Source organism: Lissotriton helveticus, chromosome 12, assembly GCF_964261635.1.
Source record: "Lissotriton helveticus chromosome 12, aLisHel1.1, whole genome shotgun sequence".
Classification (NCBI taxonomy): domain Eukaryota; kingdom Metazoa; phylum Chordata; class Amphibia; order Caudata; family Salamandridae; genus Lissotriton; species Lissotriton helveticus.
This window is the reverse complement of record NC_136073.1, coordinates 287,755,380-287,779,693: the sequence shown is the minus strand read 5'-3', so window position 1 is coordinate 287,779,693 and position 24,314 is coordinate 287,755,380. Positions and strand designations below refer to the sequence as shown.

At 46.6% G+C, this 24,314-nt stretch overlaps 1 protein-coding gene across 1 annotated transcript in view; it reads right to left on the bottom strand.

Annotated features, from left to right (window-relative positions):
• LONP2 (lon peptidase 2, peroxisomal) overlaps positions 1 to 24,314 on the bottom strand; it is a 796,271-nt gene that overhangs the window by 696,699 nt on the left and 75,258 nt on the right. The window contains exon 6 of the mRNA XM_078670264.1: positions 17,090 to 17,184. Within this exon, the coding sequence (XP_078526390.1) occupies positions 17,090 to 17,184 (95 nt within the window). The remainder of the gene's footprint in view (positions 1 to 17,089; positions 17,185 to 24,314) is intronic.

Genomic DNA, 24,314 nt, shown 5'->3' with positions numbered 1-24,314 from the left:
TAATATGGAAAGGTGGGCGAGTGAGTAAGTGAAGGGATGTGTGAATGGCTGGATGAATTAGTGAAAGGGTGAATGGATGAATGAAAGATTGAATAAATGGATAATGAGAGAGGATAGATGGATTGATGAGTGAGGGGAAGGATGGAGAGAAAATGTAAATAGCTGGATGTATGGGTGGAAGGGTAGCTGGATGATTGATGAGGGGAAAGATGGATGAGGGGAAGGATGAGGGATGGAGGGGAAGGATGGATGAGAGGAAGGATAAATGGATGAGGGGAAGGATAAATGGATGAGGGGAAGGATGGATGGATGGAGGGGAAGGATGGATGGATGAAGGGCAGGATAGATGGATGGGATGGGTGGATGGGTGAGGGGAAGGATGGATGAAAGGAAGGATGGATGAAGGGAAGGATGAAGGATGGATGGATGAGGGGCAGGATAAATGGATGGGATGGATGGATGGGTGAGGGGAAGGATGATGGATGAGGAGATGGATGGATGGAGGGGAAGGATGGATGGATGAGGGGCAGGATAAATGGATGGGATGGATGGATGGGTAAGGGGAAGGATGGATGGATGAAGGGCAGGATAAATGGATGGGATGGAAGGATGGGTGAGGGGAAAGGATGGATGGATGACAGGAAGGATGGATGAGGGGATGGATGGATGGATGACGGGAAAGGATGGATGATGAGGGGAAGGATGGATGGATGGGTGAGGGGAAGGATGGATGAAAGGAAGGATGGATGAGGGGAAGGATGGATGGATGACGGGAAAGGATGGATGATGAGGGGAAGGGTGGATGGATGGATGGATGGATGGATGGATGATGAGGGGAAGGATGGATATATGGATGGATGATGAGGGGAAGGATGGATGGATGGATGATGGGGTGGGTGAAAGGATGGATGATGAGGGGAAGGGTGGATGGATGGATGATGAGGGGATGGATGGATTGATGATGAGGGAATGGATGGATGATGAGGGGGTGGGTGAAAGGATGGATGGATGATGAGGGGAAGGATGGATGGATGATGAGGGGAAGGATGGATGGATGATGAGGGGAAGGATGGATGGATGGATGGATGATGAGGGGAAAGGATGGATGGGTGATGAGGGAAAAGGATGGATGGATGATGAGGGGAAGAATGGATGGATGATGAGGGGGAAGGACAGATGGATGGATGGATAGATGATGAGGGAAAAGGATGGATGGATGATGAGGGGAAGGATGGATGATGAGGGAAAAGGATGGATGGATGATGAGGGAAAAGGATGGACGGATGATGAGGGGAAGGATGGATGGATGATGAGGGGATGGATGGATGGATGATGAGGGGAAGGACGGATGGATGGATGGATGGATGATGGGTGTGTGAAAGGATGGATGGATGGAGAGTGGGTGAAGGGATGGATGGATGGGTGGGTGAAAGGATGGATGGATGGAGAGTGGGTGAAGGGATGGATGGATGGATACGTGGGTGGGTGAAAGGATGGATGGATGGATGATGAGTGGGTGGGTGAAAGGATGGATGGATGGATGATGAGTGGGTGGGTGAAAGGATGGATGGATGAGTGGGTGGGTGGATGGTGGATGGGTGAAAGGATGGATCAGTGGATTGGATGGTGGGTGGGTGAAAGGATGGATGAGTGGGTGTGTGGATGGTGGGTGGATGATGGGGGGTAGGTGGATGTGTGAAATGATGGATGGATGGATTGATAAGTGCAAGGGTGAATGAATGGACATATGAGTGAAAGGGTGGGTGTAAGTATGGATGAGTGAGTGAAAGGGAGAGTAGATGGACAAAAGGATGAATAGATGTGTGAAGGAGTGAAATGATAGATGGATGAGTGATAGGGGCAATGGATGGATTCATGAGTGGATGAGTAGATGGATGGATGGGTGGGTGGATGGATGGATGGAAGGAAGGAAGGAAGGCTAAGTGAAAGGGTCGATGGAGAGAGAAAGGGAGGATGGATGGATGACTAAAAGAGTGGATGGGTGGAAGGATTAGTAAGTGAAAGGATGGCTGGATTGGTGAAAGGGTAAATGGCTGAATGGATGAGGGAATGGATGGATGGGATGAAGAGTGGATGGATAAGTGTACAGATGGATAGGGTGAAAGGGTGGATGGATAATGGAGGATGAGTGAAAGGATGGATGAGGGGATGGATGAAGGGATGGATGAGTGAAATGATAGATGGAAGGATACATGATGGATAGGTTTGCAAATGGTTGAATACTTTTGGAAATGGCTGGGCTTACTTATATACTATTGCACAACCTCTGATGTGTCTGTAAAACGTACCTATTGTCCTAAAGTTTTGTCCTGAATTTTGACCTCCTGTCCTGAATTTGTGTCCTGAATTTTGACCCTTTGTCCTGAATTTTTACACTCACCGTCCTGAATTTGCACCAATGCCAGTTGGTCACCCTAATTCTTTGTGCGGTAGAACCAAGGCTCTTTAACACAGCAGCATGAGAGTGACGAGAGAGAAACCTGGCAGAGTGCTGCCAAAGAGCTCTCCCACTCAGAATATTTCATTATTCAAGTGATCGTGAACAATTAAGGGTAAACTGAGATGTGAAAAACTAAACACAATGCGATGCGGCTGCACGAGACTTGAGGAGTTAATTAAGTATTAGTACTAGCAAGTGTGCTGTAAGTTAAATGAAAACATTTTACATGCACTGTGCGCCTCGTGCGTGTAGAATCAGAGTCCCACTAGACCCGGCCCTGCCAATTAAGTGCCGGCGCTAAGCACTGGCACAAATTACGCCCTGCATTGAACAATTGACACCAGGCTACAAAATGTAAGTAGTATGATGGTGTACCCTTGTGTGTTCTTCCGTGTGTCGCTGTTTCCACATGGAATGTTTAATGATGACAGCAACGCCCCCTTCTAGTTTGTGTTGCTGGTCTGAATTGTATAATTTTGTGGAATGGGGAGGTGTAGGATGGTGCTGGATTGTTCATTTAAACATGACTCCATGATGACGTCTGACTTGGCATTACGTATGTCAGTATATTTTTAATTTAGGCTCAATCCTGTCAGTGTTTGGATAATTGCACTACTGGATAGGGGGGCACAAAGTTTTGCAAAGGTTCTGCCCGCTTTCTTCAAGGGGTCCCCACAAAATGACATCATGAGCTAGGCCCACCCCGATTTTATAGTAAGTAGTCTCTGTAAAGGGGGAAACAACCATTACAATGCATGAGTCATAATCGGCCCTTTTTTTAGGAACTATCACAAAAATAAACAGTATTAATACAAAGTAAAGCAATGTTTATATTTTGTTGCACTGAAGTAAATTAAGGCAAATAAGTCAAACTAAAATATACCAAAACTAAATACATTTCCTAAAATAAATAGAAATAAATAAATCTGCTAAAATAAATACAATGGGCAGTTAATATATCTAAAATTTAGGCATTGACCCAAGCTAATGCCCCGGCAGCTCCATTGTCTTCAGCCAAGATTCCCAATGTTAGACTAATGTTCTGATTTGTTACCTTTGCTGCAAATTGTAAAGCGTTCTGATATCCTTCGGGATCAAGTTCGCGCTATATAAAACTTTATAAATAAAATAAATAAATCTAGCCACAGCTAGAGAGAGGCAGCTGGGACAAAACTATTTAATACAGAGTCGCTAGTTTACAATAGGTGGGGAGATAACATATAACACTCATCAATAGAATAACGTGAATATGGAGCCCTACTGTGTGTAATAGTCATTATCGAGTGTGGGAAGCAGCCTCTCTGGGAACCTGTAATGTATACTAAATCTTGCAGTCAAACTTTCCTGTAGCGTTTTGAAAATGTGTTCATGTCACCTTCGCCAAACTTCATCCACATTTGGGCTGCTAATTCCTCCATGCAGGGACCTTAAGTCACAGGCTTAAGTACCAAGCAGCTTCAATTGTTAAATCTTGCATTATATGCAAATGATAGATCTGCCTTACATGTGATGTCACTTCCTGCTGTGATGCCACTTCCTGTTGTGATGTCACTTCCTGTCGTGATGTCACTTCCTGTCGTGATGTCACTTCCTGTGACCACGCCTACCTTGGAGAGTCCCCCCACTTCTTTTTTTAGGACTTGTGCCCTGCCTGAGAGCATCAAGGACACCGCCCCCCCCCCCCAAGGATCCCCTCCCAGTGCACGTGTCCAGATCCACTCAGCCTGAGTCGGTCCTCCATCAGCTGGGGCCTCTCGCATTATCTGCAATCTGCTTGTTTGGGCCTCGTACTCCTGTCCAAATGGGAGAGGGGGCGCAGGGAGAGGAGGAGACTGTCCTATACTAACTCCCATGCCTCTGATCCCCTCCCCTCATTGGTCTGCAGCTGTAGAATCAAAAGGTGTCTGGGATACCGCACTCTGCGGATGTCCCACCATCCCCTCGCAGGGTCAGCTTGTACCTCCCTAGGCACGGTAACCGGCCTCCACCATCCGCGCCCTGATGTTTCCCGGAAGTCCCCTACAACAGACTACACAGAGTATACTTCACCCCTAGCAGACTTCAAGGAATCTACATGGTCCCACTGAGGAAGCGGATTCCTATCATATGATGTGGAAATGCCCAGTGAGTGATAACGGAATACTGGGAATCTGTGAATTGCAAATTAGAGTCTCCAACTGAAGATGGAAGGCAAGCGTAAGGGTGTCACCAGGTCATGGCAGAAACTTCCCTCTTGCACAAGCAGTTAAACGTGCAGAATACAGCAAGTGCATATTGGCCCGGTGGTGTATGTTTTTACTTTTGCTGTGTGTATTCATTTGCAGCAGGTGACTCCGCATATAATCAGATGATTGGAATCTAGCGCTGCCTGATTTCCTTTCCTTCAATGAGGTATGCCCTTACTGTGAACTTGAAGACACTGGTGCACCACTGGGCACCCCCAGCATTAGACGGTGTCCAAGCTGTTTAAAGCAGGTGTTCCGTTACTACCCCTAGCAACTCTATCACAAGCATGAGCAAGGTAGCCAGAGAGCTGGCACAAATCTTCTCTAGTCTACATCTCTTCTGGATGCAAAGATATATTTTTGAACAAGCTCCAGCAATTACAGCCACCTGTTTCTGTATTAAAATGTTGAGCCTGATTGCATCCTTCGCAATGTCACCTCTTTATCAGCTTAAGATTTGATTTTCTCTTTACTGGACTGTAAGCAGTGCCTCACTTGCTTTTGACCTTTTCTGACTGTAGTTGAACGGGAACAGTAAGATTCCCGTTTGCTTTCCTTCTGAATCTCGAGTTAAGATAATGTAGGTGTTCAGCTGCAGTCGGAATATGAATAATTAGCCACAAGATGGCAGTGTGGCTCCATTTATTCTTTTCTAAAGACTTTCGTTGGTGGAGACGAATTTTCCATTTTATTTAGTTGGCTTGTCTATAAAACAAACCAAGCATCTTTACAACAATAGCAAATTTTAGGAAGGAGTCATGCATTCCCTTGGGGAGACAAGGTGATGGCAATGAGTTTTTTAAAGTTTCGCCTTCTATTTAATATATTTTAAAAGGAGGCTCTGATGAGTTCCCGCTGCGGAAATACTGGGTCCTTCCGCTTTTGTGGTGAACTAGTTTTTTGTTTACTTTCTTTGGCTGCACGCATTGAAACCGTGCTTTTGAATATTTATCCGACATGGCTACATTAATGCCCACTAAATACAAGAGATTTCACAAGCACAGCGGGTAGGCGAAACCAAATAAAGGGGGCTAGCGCGCCTTTACTGGACTGTTGTACCATGACATATAGGATGGAACTCTCCGGGGCAAGCTGTACGGAGCTATAATTTTCTGGAGTACTCGTTCTGAATCACAAGACAGTCTTGGAGATGAGAACTGCACGGCGCAACATGGAAGACCTGTGCACAGCCGCAACGTCCCAGAGTGACTGGCCGCCACTGTCCACTTTTGCCAGCTTGTGTGTGGTTGCAACTGACAGTTCCTTGCAGGGCTACAACTGGCAATGTCATGACCAAACACAAGTGTCCGCACTTGAGGCGGATGCCAAAGCCCCCTACCGCTCGAACCGTCGCTGGTGGTCCGGCTGGCACTGCGACGACCTCGGACTGCCACCGGTTTTTAGGCAAGGGCTCTCTGGACGACTTTGGCCCCAATGGACACAGCGAGAATGCTGAATAGGGTGACCAACCGTCTGTAAATTTCACGGACCGTCTGCTAACTGGAAGTCACGTCCGTTGTCTATGACGATCCCTCTTACGGACGCCTTTTGTCCCTGATCTTGGGGGTTACAGCAACCTGCACTGTTCACCTTTGAAATGCCTCAGTTTTCTGAGAACTCCCTGCTGGGGCCGTCTCGCACTCCTCTGTGCTCAAGAACAGCCCTGTAGGGGCTGGCTATCGCTGAGGAACAATAATCAAAAGGGACAACTGACACAACTATGAGTTTGGTTGGACAGGAAATCCCGAGCGACTTCCTCCCGTTTATTTATAGCCTTCCGGCCACGCCTGGCCTGAAGGTGTTACAATGTGTACAAGTGGTTCCGGGGCTCAGCCGAGACCCTCGGACCACTAGAACGCTACATCCCTTCCCAAGTTAGTCCTTGTTTGCTGTGTTCATACATGGTTCACGAGTAGCACATATATTCTGCTAGTCTCTGACTTGGCTTAGGGTTAGGTCGGAGATGGTACATCTGTCTTCCTCTCGCTGGCGTTGTTGTTCGCACAGGCGATTGCACTGGTGATACTGGTGCCGGTAGAGTCGGTTCCCCTTCATGTGATGTTGTCCTGGGTTGTTCTTCACGCCGTCCCGCTGGCTGGTCATCATTGTGGCTTTCAGCGTTTTCTTCAACCTCTGCTGATTCCGCTGGGATGCGTTTAAACCAGGATACATTGCGGGTCACCTCCTCTCCATCTCTGTGTGCGGTGACTGCAGTGCCCTTGGTGTCCTTGATGACCCATGGTTCGGGCTGATATGGTGTCTTGAACTTGCCCCCGGGTCTTCGTGTCCGCAGTAGCACCGTATCTCCCGGTGCTAGGTCTCTACTCTGTGCTCTCCTCCTTTTGTCGATCCGTTCATTGTTCAGTCTTCTCCTCCGCTGAGTCTCACTGGACTTGTACGGTTCTGGTGCCCAGCCTTCTGTCATCGGGAGACTGTCTTGCCGATTTCCTGCAAACATCAACGACCACGGTGTTCTCTGTGTTGTGCTGTGTGGCGTGCTTCGATATTCTCCTAGGAACTGTTGTAGTGCTGATTCTGGGTCGATTTCCTCAATATTTGCTATCCTTAATGCTTTGTTGATGGTTCGCATGAACCTTTCGGCCTCACCGTTGGCTTGCGGCCACTGTGGTGTTATGCGGTGATGTCTGATCCCTAATGTACTCATAAAGTCACGGAATTCACTCCCCTGGAAAGGAGGCCCATTGTCCGTCTTAAGGATCTGGGGACGACCAAACATGGCGAATATTTTGCTCAATATAGGCTGAACATTTCTGAAGCTGGTGGATTCAGCTAACTCCACAATGGGATATTTGGAAAATGAGTCTATGAGAACAACCGTTGTTCTCCCATCTGGGAAACTTCCAAAATCCATGCTAACCCAAGACCAGGGTGTAGGGGCATGTTCCTCTGTGATGACAGGCGCTGGGTTTTCAGGAGTGCTGGTGAGTTGGCACAGTCTGCAGTTCTTTACTAGGGTGTCGATGCTGTCCTCCATCTCTGGGAACCACACTTTCTCTCTCATTCGGCTCTTCATCCGCCGCGTTCCTTGGTGTCCTGCATGCGCTAACATGGTGGCTTGTTCTTGCAAGCTGAGTGGTATTACTATGCGGCGTCCCCTGAGAATCAGTCCGTTCTTTGCCATGCTTAGTTCGTTGTGAACTTTCCATATTTGGCCTATCCTAGAACGCTCATTCTCTGACCAGTCATTGTTGTCCCTTAAGAATCCATTCCATGTTCCTGTTCGTATGGTGTTTGCCACCTTTTGTAACACTTTGTCTTGAAGGTAATGTTCAATTATCACTGGGATGGACATGGCCTGCGGGCATGCGCTCTGAGCCAGGAGATTGATTTCTTCTTCAAACAGGGTCTCTTGTTCTTCAGGGACCATTCCATCTGCAGCTGGGTGACGGGACAGAAAATCAGCTGGGTTCTTTTCACCAGGTCTGTAAATTAGGTCCATTTGATACTGTTGTATTTGAATTGCCAACCTCTCTATCCTAGGTGGTGGATGTGGAGCGGTTCCTCTGAACAGTGGAATCAGTGGCTGGTGGTCAGTGACTAATCGAAATGGACATCCTGCCACATATAAATGAAAATGGTTGCAGGCCCATTTCACAGCCAGCGCTTCTCTTTCAATTTGTGAGTACCGGGACTCTGTGGCTGTTAGCGCTTTGCTGGCAAACGCCAACGGGGTCCACACACCTGGCTCTGCTTCCTGCGTCAATAATGCTCCGAGCCCCACCGGGCTAGCGTCGACTAGGATCTCCGTTTTTCTGGAGGTGTCAAAATATGCAAGCGTTGTTGTGTCTAACAGAGCTGCCTTGATTTTTGTAAATGCGTTCTCTTCTTCTGTACTCTATTTCCAAAGTGCATCCTTCTTCGTCAGGTTGCGAAGCGGCTCTGCTATGGTGGCTAGGCCAGGGATGAACCGGGCACAATACTGCGCCATCCCTAGAAAACTCCTCACCTCTGACGCTGTGGATGGGGCTGGTGCATGTTTTATAGCGTGTGACTTGCGGGGATCCACCTTTACTCCGTTGTTGTCGAATACATATCCAAAGAATTCCACTGATTTTTGGAAAAACTTGCACTTTTCTTGATGGAGTGTGACTCCGTGCTCCGATAGTCGTTTGAGTGTTGCGCGTAGTCGCTGGTGGTGTTCCTCACTTGTTTTTGAGTGGATGAGAATATCATCGCTGACGTTCAATACGCCTTGCAATCCCGATAAGATCTCTTTAACAGTGTTTTGGAAAATCTCGGCAGCTGACGAGATGCCAAAATTCAGGCGTTTGTAGCGTCGCAGGCCCAGGTGCGTGGAAAATGTTGTGATATAGCGGCTTTCCTCCGCTAGCCGCAGTTGATGATATCCGGCATTTAAATCGAGCTTAGAAAACCATTGTGCTCCGTTGAGGTCAGCTAGAATGTCATCTACTGTCGGTGTAATATGCCTCTCTCGTTTGATTGCCTTGTTCGGCATGCGCATGTCTATGCATATGCGTATCTTCCCAGGCTGACGAGGCTTTTCGGCGATCACCATTGGCGAAACCCATGGGGTTGGACCAGTGACTTTCTATTACGTCTTGCTTTTCCAGGTTTTCCAGCTCCTTTTCTACTGCTGCTCTGAGATGGAAGGGTATTCTTCTATGCCTGAGGGCGATGGGTTGTATTGTTTTATCGATATGTAACTTTATTGGCGGTCTTTTGATCATGCCCAATCCTTTGAACAGCGATGGAAATTGCTGTAGTAACTCGTCAACTTGGATGCTTTTGACGGCATTCGCGAATGCAATTAGGTGTAGGTCTTCGGCCGTGTGGCTTCCAACTAGGAGGTCGGCTTCTTTGTCCACCACGTGGAATGTTGTGGTGACTTCGTGTTCTTCCGCTTTTACCTGTACTACCATCTTGCCTCGCAACGGGAGTGGCTCTTTCCCGCCGTATGTGAATATTCGGACCTTGGATGGAACCAGTTTTGGTTTAGGATCTAAAGCTTTATAGTGCTGGATGCCCATGACATTCACTGTAGCGCCTGTGTCTATCACCCCGGTTGCCGGGGACCCATCTATGAATATGTTACACTTGGGTTGCGGCCGTCGTCTTTGTTTCAGCTCATTTGTGAATGAAATGAAGTAGCACTCACCATCTTCATCTTCCGAGGAATCGTCGAGCCTGTCACACCTTTGGTATGTTGATTTCACGCTTCGTGGTGATTGTTCAATTTCCAGCTGGCGGATCGCCCCAGATAGTGACTTCCTCCTGAACGATCCTCTTCCTCGGCCTCTTCCTCGGCATACGCTGGAGAAATGATTCGGGATCCCGCAGTTTGAGCAGGTCTTCCCGCGTGCTGGGCAACTCCCTGCCTCATGTGCTTCACGCCCACAATAGCCACATTGTGGTTGTCTCTGTGTTCTGGTTGGCCATCTGCCTCTTCCACCTCGGCTGGATTTGCTGATTGCATCAACCCTTTCTTCCTTGATTGTCGATCCGTTGTTCGCGTTGGCGTTCAAGACTGCTTCCATTGCTGAAGAGCGTACATCCGACAACTCATATGATCTTGCCAGTAGGAGGATTTCCTCTAAGGTGATCTTTGGTTGGCGGAGGATCAGCGTCCTTAGGGGTTTGTTTCTGCACCCTTGTATGAGCTGGGCTGTGACTTCCTTATTCGAATCATCCTCTGCGCACGTGCTGACCAGTTCACGTAGGCGGGCGTGGAATGCATCCATGCTTTCTCCTTCCCTTTGCCTGGACTGCCTAAATTTGAATCTCTCATAATGTGGGTTAAGTTGAGGATCAAAGTGTGCATTTAGAGCTTGCACTACGGCATCGTAGTTGTTCGATTCTCCAGTGTTCGGGAGGTGTGCAAATACTTTATATATTTCTTCACCACCAAAATGAAGCAGTAGTGAACGCTTCACTTCTTCATCTTTTTCCCTGGTGGCTATAAAATAGTTATTTAGTCTCCCTAGCCATGTAGCCCACCTAGGTGCCGCCGTCGACGGGTCCGCCAGTCCACTGAATGGTGGTAATGCTTGCACTTGCGCATGCGATGAGTGTTGGGTTGGTATCGGCGCTGGTACATGTTGTTGGGGTGGAGGCTGCACTGCTGCATTTTGTGGAAGCGCAGCATTACCTGCATTACCAGAAGGGCCTCCTCTCACGTTTTCCTCTGGTAGGTCAGACATTGTGGGTGCCGATGGTCCCTTTTAGCTTTAGTGTGATGCTTTGCCAATGCTTGTTGGATTGTTTGTAGGTTTTGCTAGTGCTTGTTGGCATTTATGTGTCCCTCTGTTTTTTTTTCTTCAAGATATGGCTGCCAACTGTCTGTTTTGCTTCTCACTTTATTGTTTTTGCCAATGTTTTTATTTTTTTATTTTATTTTTTTAAAGTTTAAGTTTTTCCTCTAGTAATGTGCTTTGGGCAGCTGGGGTTTCTTTCCACTTGAAATCGGCTTCGCCGATGCTTTTCCCCGTTCGTTGTTGAAAGCGCTGCTCTGCGCTCGTGTTCCTGTCAGTTTCTGCGTGCTTGGGGCCTAGTCGGGCGCCGGACCTTGCTTCTGCGCATGCGCGTGCTCTACGCGGCTCCTGAGGCATTTCTGAGCCTCTCCCTCGCTTTCTCCTCCGCCCGGTGCATAACGCAGCTCCCGCTCACGCTGCTTACCGGGATGTCTTCCTCGCGTGCCTTCTTCCTTCGTGGGCTGAGGAGCGCCACACAGTCTCGGGTGGGGACAGCTTCGACGCCCTCAGGGACGACTTCGCGGGCCACTCGTCGTTCCGGATCCGGACTCACCACAGACGTCGCCTGCAGGTAGGGATATGTACGATCCCGCCCTCGTCCGCCAAAATGTAGGGGCTGGCTATCGCTGAGGAACAATAATCAAAAGGGACAACTGACACAACTATGAGTTTGGTTGGACAGGAAATCCCGAGCGACTTCCTCCCGTTTATTTATAGCCTTCCGGCCACGCCTGGCCTGAAGGTGTTACAATGTGTACAAGTGGTTCCGGGGCTCAGCCGAGACCCTCGGACCACTAGAACGCTACAAGCCCCATCCCAGCTTTTCACAGACTGTGATGGACCGTTTGTCCTTCTGTTTGACGCCTGATTGTGGCATACAGAATGACAATGGCCAGTCTGGGCAATTAAGGCATATGGTGGGCAAGGACATTTTTTTTTTTACAAATTAGAGGGAAGTAACATTGTCCAGTTACTTTTAAAACAAGCATTTACAATGCAATGGTTTCGCCTTTGGAAAAGTTAGAGCTATTGGCATTGTAAATGACAAAATTTGTATTTATGTGTTGGTTTTGAAAACAGATAAATAAATGGCATTGTCATTTACATTGCCATTAGCTTAATCTCTCGCAAATGTGAGACCTATTGTCTGAGCAGGAAGGATCGTGATGAGGAAAGGAGTGACAGAGTAAAAAAAAAACTTGTGATAAGTATTCCCAACATTTACAGTTCAGCTTATCTAGTTTAATTTGATCTGAAAACCCAGTGTGAGAAAGTATGTTTTCTGTGTGATAAAAAAAAAGACTGCGAATGCCAAAGGCAGATAGATTTCTCTATTACCCTAGATGCAACCTGTCATAAAGTAGTGTGAGCTGTTGAATGTGACTTTTGTGTGTTCAGCAAAATGTGGGACTATAGACTGGGCATTTTTCATTTTTCCAAATGTGTGCTTTTACAGCCAGTATTCATTGCTTCGTTGTTAGCTGCATAAAACAGAATAAGCTCAATGGAAAAACATTGCGTATCCTGAAAATCTGAAGATACAAGCTGACAAGCCCTCTCTATACTCTGCATTGCTGTTGTGTGTATTAAGGTGAACAGCCTCCCTCTGCGTGGCCTGTCCTTGCATTGCTGCCTGCTAGCTTACTTCCAGAGAAGCTTCTGAAACGCCCCATTTCTCCGGTTCGCGCTTTTAATTATTAAAGGCTAATTTACACATAATTTATGAATGTGACTGCCTGAGGCGGAGACGCAGGGCTCTAATTAACAGAGACCAGGGTTCAGCGAGCAGTCGCGTTTAAAAAGGTCACTTTACATCGCATCTCGTTTCTTTGTAACACAAGATTTCTTTCTTGGCCTCAAAGTGAAGCTTTGCTTTAAGAAATGTCAATTAACTGAACGAACGAGTGAAATTAACGTGAACAACTAGAAAGGACATTGTGACAAACAGAGTGAGTGAAAAAGAAACAAAAAGTATGAATGTGAGAAACTGCGAGTGAATGAACGGAATTGTGCTAGAATACAGAGACTATTTTAAGAAAGAAAAAAATCGAACAAGAAAGACACGAACGGAAAAGGTGTACAGTCATAGAAGGAATAATTACAAAAAAAGAGCTGTAACGTGAAATAATAGTAACGAGAAAAAGTAAAAAGAAAGAAAGAGCACCAGTATTAGACAAAGAAAAAGGAGAAACACAGAAAGAAGCAGAGAAGGGCGACGAGAGGACTGGAATGAAAACCTGAAGTTGAGAACATGAAGGAAAAAGAAAAACGAAACGAAATACAGAACAAGAGATAGAAAAAAACTAAGGACGAAAGGGGAAAGAAAAGTGGAGAAACAGGGGAGAACTTGAAAAAGAACAGACAGAATGTAGGTATGAATATATAGCCTATATCCAATATCTTTTTAGAATAAGCCTTAAGGAATAATCGTCTCAGCTGTTGGTTTTAAAAGATACATTCGCCGTGATCTGCAGGACATCTACAAACAAAAGCCCATGTGGATAATTTGGGATGTATTGAATGCGAGTCCGTTACCCGAGCGGGCACCTATAACGTAGGTATTTTGTGATGAGAGGTGACACCGCCACGAGACCATGTCATGAATGCATAAATACATATCCCTATTAAAAGAAAACAAAACACGAGATAAACAACATCCCTTAAGGAAAGTTACGTGCTGTGAGCCGCGGAGAGGGCTGTCGGAAACACCTACAGAACTGACATTTTAGAAACGCGTGGGCTGCAGGAAGGGCCCTGGCCCGGGGCACCTTGCAGAACGGAACCTGCTTGTGATTGTGAACAGTGTGTGGTCGAATCTGCCCTCCAGCGGAAGGAACGCGTCACATTGTAAATGTGGGCAGCAGGGGGCGTCACGATTACAAGAGTGGACACAATAGCACCGGAATACCGCCTATGGAGGGCGGGGGGGCAGTCTGATTCTTTCAGGCAGCCCCCTGCAGGTGTTGCGTGGGGTGTGGCTTGTGCTGCAGGCCGGGGAGCTTTATGTACTGTGCATGTGGGACTACTTTCAGTAAGAAGGTTATTCTACTGTTTGTCCTTTAGACGATCCGGGGAGGGAAGAGGGGGGCTATTTATTAACCAAGGAGTGGGCGGGTGGTCTGGCCCTGAACCCGAGGCCGTCCCAGTGCAGTTTGCACATCACCTCGAATGCTGCTCCGTTCATGCAGCTTCAGACCCGGAGCTGGCCTCCCCCGTCTGGTCTGAGATATTGGCTCAGTCCACTTTCTCTTTACAAGTGGTAAAAATGCTAAAGTGTTCGGAGTTCTTTTCGCACATTCTCACCACAAAAATAGGTTAAGTGCGGGACTACACGTACTACATCGCATGGAAAAAGGAGCACCGGTGGACGACATTTTGGATTTTCTATTGTAAAAAAATAAGTCTCCACCACCCAGAACGCGTACGGCAGTAAATAAAGTTGGCCCCTGAGACATACAGGCCAACATTTTACAAGTGAAAGTGGTCAAGATAGTGGTCAATATTCGGTAATTTAGAGGCCGGCCTAGGCTCGTCAGCACATGATCCAGACCTGATTGCGGGCTCGAATCTGAAGAGCAGAGCAGCACGCGGTCTCACTTAAATAGCAACTAGAAGGTCCCGGCACACTCTGACCCATCGGACCCCTGACGGCCCTGGGCGCCTGCTGAACAGAGCCTGGTGGCGATGGCGAAGAGGCCGGCCCGACTTGCTTCCTTGGGAAATGGATCCAAAAACAAAACAAGTGGGGCCGGAGACACGGACAGCGGGAGGGGGGTGGGGCGGGAACGGGCATAAGGACAGCGGGAGGGGGGGGCGGGAACGGGCACACGGAGAGCGGGAGGGGAGCACTCACCAGGACTTCTTCCGGTGGCGGTCGGAAGCGGAATGAATGAGCAAATGAAACCTCGACGACCCAAAAAATAAACCCCGCCCACCGCCGCACTGACGCATGAAAATGGGCGGGATGAGTAAAGATCGTGGGAACGCCCACGAATCTGCTCGGGGAATGAGTGACGCATCTCTGTTCCAATGGCTAGCCTCCATTTATGGAGCTAGCCAATGGGACAGAGAGGCGAAACGAAGCCCCATACTTGTAAACAAAAGTTTTTCGCTTGCGCAGCCTTTCGGCGAGGCGAAACCTAAAAAGAAGCATTTGCAATCGGTCACGCATTTGTACAAGTTAAGAGTTTTCGTTTACCTAATATAAACTTATTTTGACTTGCACTTATGTTGGTGGTCTATTTACTTCTATATTATTGTGCAACCTCCTCTGATGTGTCTTTAAAACTTACCTTTTGTCCAAAAGTTTTTTCCTGAATTTTGACCTTCTGTCCTGAATTTTTTTCCTGAATTTTGACATTTGGTCCTGAATTTTTACACTCACTGTCCTGAATTTGCACCCATGCCGGTTGGTCACCCTACTCATGAATGACGCTGTCGGCTGGCATGTAACCTGTCAGGAGGGTGCAAGCGTACTACAGAGACGAGAGACTGCCCAGATCATGTGGTGCCTGATCCACTGCATGTGCTTAGATGGCGAACTACAAATTATATTGTGTTACTATAAAGTGTAAATATTCCATTACAGTGTGCATTAAAGCACTTTTCTTTCTTGAAAGGTTAAGCACTGTGCTCTACTTTAATTTAGTGTGCTGTTGTGTGATTGTTGAGTTCTGAGTTTGAGCACACCCACACTACCTCTCCGAGAAGCCTGTGACTGTTTGCTATTGCTACCACTGAGAGTTAAAGGCTGAAGGGGTTGTCCGTGACCTAGTCTGCACAGCCATTCTAGGACGCGTACCCGAGACATAAGAGACAAACGGCTTCAATCTCCAGGGGTGAGGCTCAGTATCCCCTGTTTGTCCTTGTGACTCCCTTGTCTCCCAAATGGGATTGGACACTTAAAAAAATATATAGATATATAATGCTCGCATGTGAAGGGCAAGAAAAAAAGGACTTCTTTCATAAATGGCTAAGTCACCGGGCTCCATCTCTAAAAGGCCAAAGGGAGTAACATTTTATAAAACATTTCCCTTCCTCAGCCTGAAAATGCAACAGGGATGGAATGTAAAAATCTAGGTCAGTTTGCATGACTGAAAAGAGCTAGAAACAAACCTCTGTATAACAGAAATGCTTAAGGTTCAAGATTCACAGCTTCCTCTTTCTACCAAAGTCTCTAGATAAAGTACATGAATGATCATATCTGCCAAATTTCCCAGGTCCATGTGCTGCTTCTCTAGTCCAAGTTTTTTATTTTTTTATTCTGGGACTTGTAGTCCTGTTTTATAAAGGAATAACAAGACTACAAGTCCCAGAATTTCAATAAAAACCATGGGCTTGTGCAACACATCACGCATTGGCTTGAGGACTTTGGCAGGGCTGAATAGCTGGGTTCCTGCAAGGAAACACGTGCAACTCTTCTTCACACACTCTGTTAAAATCCTTACAATAGAATACAAAAAAATCAATATTGTTGATTCTGCTTAAGAAAGCTGTGCCTCATCCATTAATGTGTATGCTATTCGGTTGAGACTGTTCTAACCAGTAACAAGCTCAACAGTAAACATTTCATTTGCAGGAAACAAAATCTTATATTTACATATCGTACTCCACAAAAAAAGAGCCCAAGTGAGCAATGTATTAGTGTTTTGATCCCTCCAGTCACTGTCTTTTTAAAGCACTAACCAAGTCAAGGCAATAAATAACCAGATGAATTTCTTTTTTTAAATCTTCCAATCAGGGCGACTTTGTGCAGCTTTTTCAAGTCGTATCAGTCTACTAGGACACCCTTAGGTTCGGTAAACTCTAATGGAATTTTGCAGTTTAGTTAACACTAACAAATAACCATAAACCTCTTTGCAGAGGTCTTACGAGGGGCCACCACTCACTGAACAGATTCATTTTCAGGGCAATGAACTTAAAAATACATAATTGAATGAGGTACACATCCTGTGAAAAGGCAAATACAGGTTCAAAATATTCATAACTACAACGCGGTGAACTTTCCTTTCTATTCCAACTGCCTGACTATGCTCCAGGTCTGTGTGTTAGGCAAGAGTTACGTTTTAAAACTATTTTGGACAGATGTGGAGTGTTTGCTTACTGCAGTTTGAAGAGTGCCACTTAGTTTACATATTTTTTGAAGTAATTGTTGTAAAATACAATTTACTTACCAGTTGTGCTTTTACTCCAAGGCAGCTCTACCATGAGCTCCAAATAGTTCCTTGTCAAAGCATATTCTGGCATTGATTGAGGCATTTTCTTTAATCTGGCAAAAATCAAGCAACAAACTGAGTTTAGATTCCTGGTTCTGTAGCCCACAATAGCTTGTAAGCTAAAGTACACAAGCATACATTTCAGAAACATCTACCCAGGGCTCAAACTTAAAAACCCGAAATGTGTCTTGAAAAAGCAGCCATCCTCAAGCTGAACCAGAAACACGTCTACTACGCACCAACGTCAAAATCTCACTGTGTTCAACACCACAGTCACATTTTGACCAATAGCTAACTCCAGCATTCAAACAGATTCAGAGAACCAAAAGAAAAGGCTCGCTACAAAACTCCCAAATAAACATGTAACTAAATAAAAACAGAGAAGTAGAGGCAAGAAGTAGGAAGCTTCAAAGAAGTTGAGCATCACATCAAGTGGCATTAAGGCCACAAATAAGGTGAAAAAATGCTTAACCTTATTCCAAGACATGTTGAAAAGGCAATACATATGGTCCAGTACTTATCGCATATCCCTGGATCTCCTTCACACTAACCCGTAAAATGCGTGCCACAGCTATCAAGTTTATCGGACATAGTATATAGTGCATGCAATATTTATAGGGCACAATGTGTTATTACATGTGGTAAATACAGCAAGAGGTATTTGACATAAGTGAGGGTTGTTATCACATGCGGTAAATACCATGTGTGGTAAAAAAAAAAATAACATATGGTAACAACAACTAGAATCTAAAATGAGCACTTTAAATCACAGGCAATTGCCCCATAAAGCTTCCACCAGCAAAAAGATGGTACAGTACGCCTGACAAGAGAAAAAGAAAAACGCATTTAGTAAAGATCAGACACCAAACACACACAAGAACACACAGATATCCCAATTTCCTCCTTTACAGATTCAAAGGGCCACTGAACAATCGTCTTACATCCCCAAAATGAAGATCTTCTGAACACAGTTCCTTCTCACAATGGCAGAAGCAAAGTACATAGGTCAATATATACAGGCCTCAATCGCTTGCACTGAAGACCACCACCATGGACGCATCCATTACTCGCTATTTTATTCTGCTTCGCCAGATACCACAGCGGATCCAGAATGAGAATCAACATGAGAAGAGGTCCAGGCTGACCAGTGTCAAAGACAAATGCAAGTCCAAAGATGCAGAAGACGACCTAGGATGCACAGGACAAAGCTGAACCCCGTGAACTAGCTGTTGGATGTTACATAATCTTGGAAGGTTTTAATGAAGGAAACACAACCCAGCATCTATTGCCTGCAATACCATGCCATAGCCAAGACAATGCATACCTAGGCGACTTTAATCGGGCCTGAAAAGGTACTGATGGCTTCAGCCCAGTCAGCTGAAAGATATATCTCCCCAGTGGAGACATTGTGGCCTCTCTCTAGAAGCCTTTATGCCCTTTCTTGAACGATTCAGTAAGCAGATATATTGAATCAACCGTGCACTGGTCTTGAGTGGCAGAAGAAAGTAACACATCGTCTACATACTGAACCAGAGTAGAGCCTCAAGACTAGGGTATAAAGATGAAAGGAGATTATGTAAAACCTTGAGTTATTCACAGGGCAGTTGCTGCCTCTCGGGTTGTCCTCATTGTTTGAACATTGATTCTGACTTATTTGGGCAAATCCAGTAAGATCAGATCACATTTGAAGCCAGATTAGGGTAACTACACTTCCAATGTACTCTGAAATCACAATTAAACAATACATTTTCTAGAGGGGCATCTTCTCTTTCTTTTCCTTGGGTTCCACCCATCAACCCCCCTCCATGTCTATCCTGATCAAACGTTTTGTTCACCAACCACCTTCCCCTCTCTTTTCATTCTGTTGAAATGACTGCATTTGCAAAGCCATCAATTTACATTAATTTGATTCTTTTTTCCTTTCTTGCACTGCTACACAGTTTTTGGCAACAGTGACCAACTCGGGTAAATAAATACACATAGAATGGGGACACGAGCTCTTTTTGCACCAGTGGAGACACTTTCCTCAAGGCAGCTTTTCCCTCGCTGACTTCGCCCACAACTCGCCGCACCCGCTCCGCGTCGCACAGGAGTGCGAGGGGCTTACTATCCACCACAGCAAGGCGGCTTGGGCGTGAGGCTCGGCGGGGCTGCGAGCGTGCAGGGGACTACATCTACCAGGAGCCCCTGCCAGACCGGGAACCACCATCCGGTCCGCTCTCCCTGCTGGCCCGCCCCCCGCTCACCTGAACCCTGTAAAGGCGCCCTGCACCAGCTTCCAGTGGGACACGAGCTCTTTTTGCACCAGTGGAGACACTTTCCTCAAGGCAGCTTTTCCCTCGCTGACTTCGCCCACAACTCGCCGCACCCGCTCTGCGGGTGCCGCGTCGCACAGGAGTGCGAGGGGCTTACTATCCACCACAGCAAGGCGGCTTGGGCGTGAGGCTCGGCGGGGCTGCGAGCGTGCAGGGGACTCCATCTACCAGGAGCCCCTGCCAGACCGGGAACCACCATCCGGTCCGCTCTCCCTGCTGGCCCGCCCCCCGCTCATTACGCCACCCTATAACATACCACGAAACTCGGGACGCAGCCCGGGGCGAAGACCGGGCTAAGAGCGGGCCGTTTGAGGCCGTTCGAGGACATAGAGGACTGGCCTGGCCCACCCCCCTTGGTTTGTGTTTGCTAGCTTGCTTATTGCAATTGTTAAGCATATTGTTGGTATTGTGATTCATACTTACTATGAACACACGGGGTAGCCGCAGTAAAACTGCCATGGGGCTGAGTAAGCCAAGCGGGACATTGGAGGATTTTATTGTAAAGACTAACTTGGCAATTGATGTTGAGATTACAAAAATGCAAAAGAGGGTGTCATTAGAGCTTGACGCTGCACGTAGGCTCTCACAGACCTTTGCCCATTCTAAAAAATCTTCTTTGGGGAAAATTGCATCTGCTGTTTCGCCACAACATGTTCCCTGCCCACCCTCACTGTTAATTCATGCTGATGTTCACCATGCTCCCCTTTTTCTTCAACCAGAGCCTATACCCATTCCAATTGCTGTGCCCCCTAAAACCCCCGAGGTAATCGTGCCCATTGGGCCTGGGACCGTTATTACTTTGCCCAAAATATCCGACCCTCCTCCCCCCATAGCGAAAAATAAAAATAAAGAGGGACCAACCCTAAAAATAAAGAAAAGCTATGCGAGGTCTGCCTACGCCCGTAAGAAAGCCAAAATCGCAAGGCTGCAGTTTTTTAATAATAGACGAACACTACCTACCACGGGGGAGATTATAGAAGACACAAATTTGGTTAGCCACCTTATAGGGGGGGGTAATGAACACAGCAATCTTAATGTACTCCCGGACCCGACTTTAGGGCCTTTTCCAACAAATGATGAGAAACTTAGAGAGGGAGGGCAAAGTAAGCCAGGGAGGGTCAGTGACAGGAGGAGTGATGACGAAGATTTTCTCAAAACAGTTTGGGTTACATTAAAACAGCTACTGTCACCGCTGGAACTCAGACTGTCACGCATTGAGAACAATCTTCTAGAGATGGATAAGACCTTAGTCTCCCTGGCCACTTTGAGCCTGAAGCAACTGGAAGCAAGTTTTCCTCGTATTGCTGAAGGTACTCACCAGGATGGTGATGATGGCATCCATCCGGCCCCAGTGACTGACGTTAGTCCCTCTGCCCCTGCAACGGTGCCCCCTGTTCTTCCTCCACCCTCACTTAACCCCACCCCAATACCCAAACCCCGGTCTAAGCTTAATGCTTTAGATCTCTCCTCATCAAAACTTTCAACACCAGTGACAAAAGGCCCCGAGGACGTGACTTTACCCAAACCAGTCCCTAAGGCTGCCAATAAACCCAATAATATTAATATGCCTCCAATTGCATCTATAGCCAATCAGCATCATGGTCGCCAGAATTTCCGTGGGGGTTACATTGATCTCCCTCCTGACGCTGGACCCTATGTTGCTGTATTGGCTGGTGTACCAGCACTTGACCCACATTCCATGGAGACCCAGTGGTCCCTAAGGAATAAGGTGATTCACTGGCTTAATGTTAATAGGCAGCTTCCTAACGCTCTTAGGAGTAGGGTACTAATGGTTAGGAGAGTGCCATGGGTGGGTCCTACATATAAATCCATTCCTGGCGACTGTATAGTGGTTTCATTTGCAGACCCCCACACAGCCCAATATATCACCTCATGGGGCCCAGGTGATACTGACCAATCCATTGTCATTAGACCACTTACTTTTTTCTACCCTCCAAAACAGATTGTCGAGCCTCCTGGGGCTTGGTCAATAGTTCGTAATCGAAGACGGAAAGGACACGGGGATGGTTGGCAACCTATCAACCACTGGTGGGAAGGAGCGCCCACTAGGAATAGGTTCGAGTGCCTGGATCAGGTGGATTGACTGGGAACGAGTGTTGCTCCAATTCTTACCAATGCCCATAATCCCCAAATGGAAACTGATTCTAGTGAAAAGTTAATGTATAGATCCCAAGCGCCAAGTCACATCGGGCCAGACTTAAGCCCCCCTGAACAACAAGATCTTACTCCCCAGGTTGCACGATCGGTAGAGCCTGCACATTTGCAAGAGCCTGCACACTCGCAAGATCTGAAAGGCACAAAGGGGACGGGAGGGCTTCACCCCCAGGGATGTAGAAACCCAATGCACTCTCTTCTTTCCTGGAATGTGGCAGGCCTTGGTAGTAAGATCACCCACAAACCCTGGCTGGAGATTGTCCAGAAGTATGGCATCCTCTGTCTTCAGGAAACTTGGCTTACAGAGGAAGCCCACATGTTGGGCTATCGAACTTTTCACTCTCCTGCAGTGCCTTCAGCCAAGGGTCGTAATAAAGGGGGCTTGTGCACATATATCTCGAATGTAGGGGATGTAAAAGTTCGTGATTTTCACTCCAGTCAGTATTTCCAAATCATATCTTTTAAATGGGGCACTTCGCAAAGGGTGGTTCTTGTGAATTTTTATAATAACTTGCCCATTAGCGAAGTGGAAGCAAATATGAACATCATGATCCATCATATTCACAAACTGAGAGAACAAGGTACAGGGGATCACATAATGTTGTGGGTGGGTGACTTCAACTGTACCATCTGCCCGTTTTGTGAGTTAGGTTTGTGCGGCCTCTCAGATCTCGGGGAGGATGGTCCCTTGCACTTCTCACACACTAACATGGGATCTCTCCTTAATAATGTCATATTTACCTTTGACCTTACTTTTATCAACCAGGCATGCTCCCCCCGGGTTCCCTTTGCTCCAACGTACAATGGAAGAGGTTGTAAAACCACAATTGATTTTGCGCTGATATCACCAACTCATCCTGATTTCATAACCCACTGGGAAATTGGGGATGACCCTATGAGCGATCATTATCCCATCACCTTCGGGGTAAAACTGTTGGGGGATAAACCACACGAACCGAGTAGGGTTTCATACCCATATGAGGTTACCCTAACCAAGACTAATGGGTACGTAATTAAATGGGAGAAAATGAATCCAACATCCTTCTTCCAAAACCTCCTATCCTCTTGTCCCACGGACATTCTTGCGTGCCTAGAGGAAGACACTGATCCAAAGAGCATTATGGCTGCTTTTTCTAACATTCAGCGTCACATAAAAAATGCACTCACTAGGAACCATAAGGATAATGGGAGGCATACCTGTGGGTGGTTTGATTCTAGATGTACATCGACATTGAAAAATTTAAAGAAAGCACTCTCCGCTGACCCAAAAAATAGGGCCCAAATCCGCCAGGCGAGACAAGAATATAAGCTGGCTATTAAACAGCAGAGGGAGAAACTGAAGAAGGAGGCCTGGGAAGCCTTGGGGGAAGCCACTAGGAATAAGGATAGCAATGCTTTTTGGAAAGTTATAAGATCTGTTTATAATCTAAGTGATAGAGATAACTCTGTGGAAGTAGCTATTACGGGTGAGCTCTGGGCAGAACATTATGGTAACCTCTATTCTAATAATATCCAGGGGAATGCTTTGAGCCCATGTAGGGCGATTTCCCCTGTAGATTGTATAACACAGGGTAACCAGCTAACTGTCTCTCCACCATCTCCTTACCCGATTGAATTGGTATTTACTACCACAGAAGTTGAAGAGGCCCTTAGGGAAAGTGCCTCAGGTAAAGCCCCCGGCCCTGACCACACCCCAGTGGATGTTTATAAATCTGAGCCGCATTTCTGGGTCCCTTTGCTTAAAACGTATTGAATATGGGAAATAAATGCGGGCTCGTCTCCACTTGGTCGGATGCGATTGTGGTCCCCATATTCAAAAAAGGGAATAGGGACGATCCTGCTTGCTACCGTCCAATATCGTCATTGGACGGACTCATGAAAGTCGCAGGTAGGATACTTCTTAAAAAAATACAACACTGGGAAGAAGAGAAAAAGGTCATCTCGGAGTTCCAATATGGGTTCCGGAAGGGCCTAGGGACACTTGAGCAATGTCTAAACTTGTCCCTATTAGTCTCTAAGTACACGCAGGCTAAGAAAGGGGACCTATTCGTAACCTTTGTCGACCTCAGCTCCGCATTTGACTGCGTGGACCATGCGCTGCTTTGGTTGACATTGGAGAACATTGGGGTGGACTCAATAATTCTCACATTTATAAAGGAATTATACAGAGATGCAGGGGCCAGGGTAAGGTTTGGGACTAAGGGGGAATGTTCTCAAAAATTTGCCATAAATAGAGGAGTGAGGCAAGGCTGCATACTCGCGCCATTGCTTTTTACCTTTTATATAAATTCCATTGCTGAGAGTTTATTAACCCTGTCAAGCGATTATCCGGCTGTCAATGGTAGGCCCGTACCCATTCTTTTATATGCCGATGACGCGGCAATCATGTCAAGGACAAAAGTAGGCTTGCAGAGAGCAGTAACCGAATTCTCATCGTATATGGGTAAAAGAAACTTGAAGGTAAACATTTCGAAAACTTTTTCAATGTCTTGCTCTCAAAAGACCTATAGACCTCCATGCTCAATATTTCTGGACTAGCAAAAGATTGCTATAACAGACACATTTTGCTATCTGGGAATTGTGTTTGATAGGCGGGGAAGGTGGAAACACGCAGTATCATCAAGGAAACTTGCCTTCACTCGCGCCATAGGTGCTCTACGAACCTTCGCAGGCAAAATTGGGGGTAAACCCAT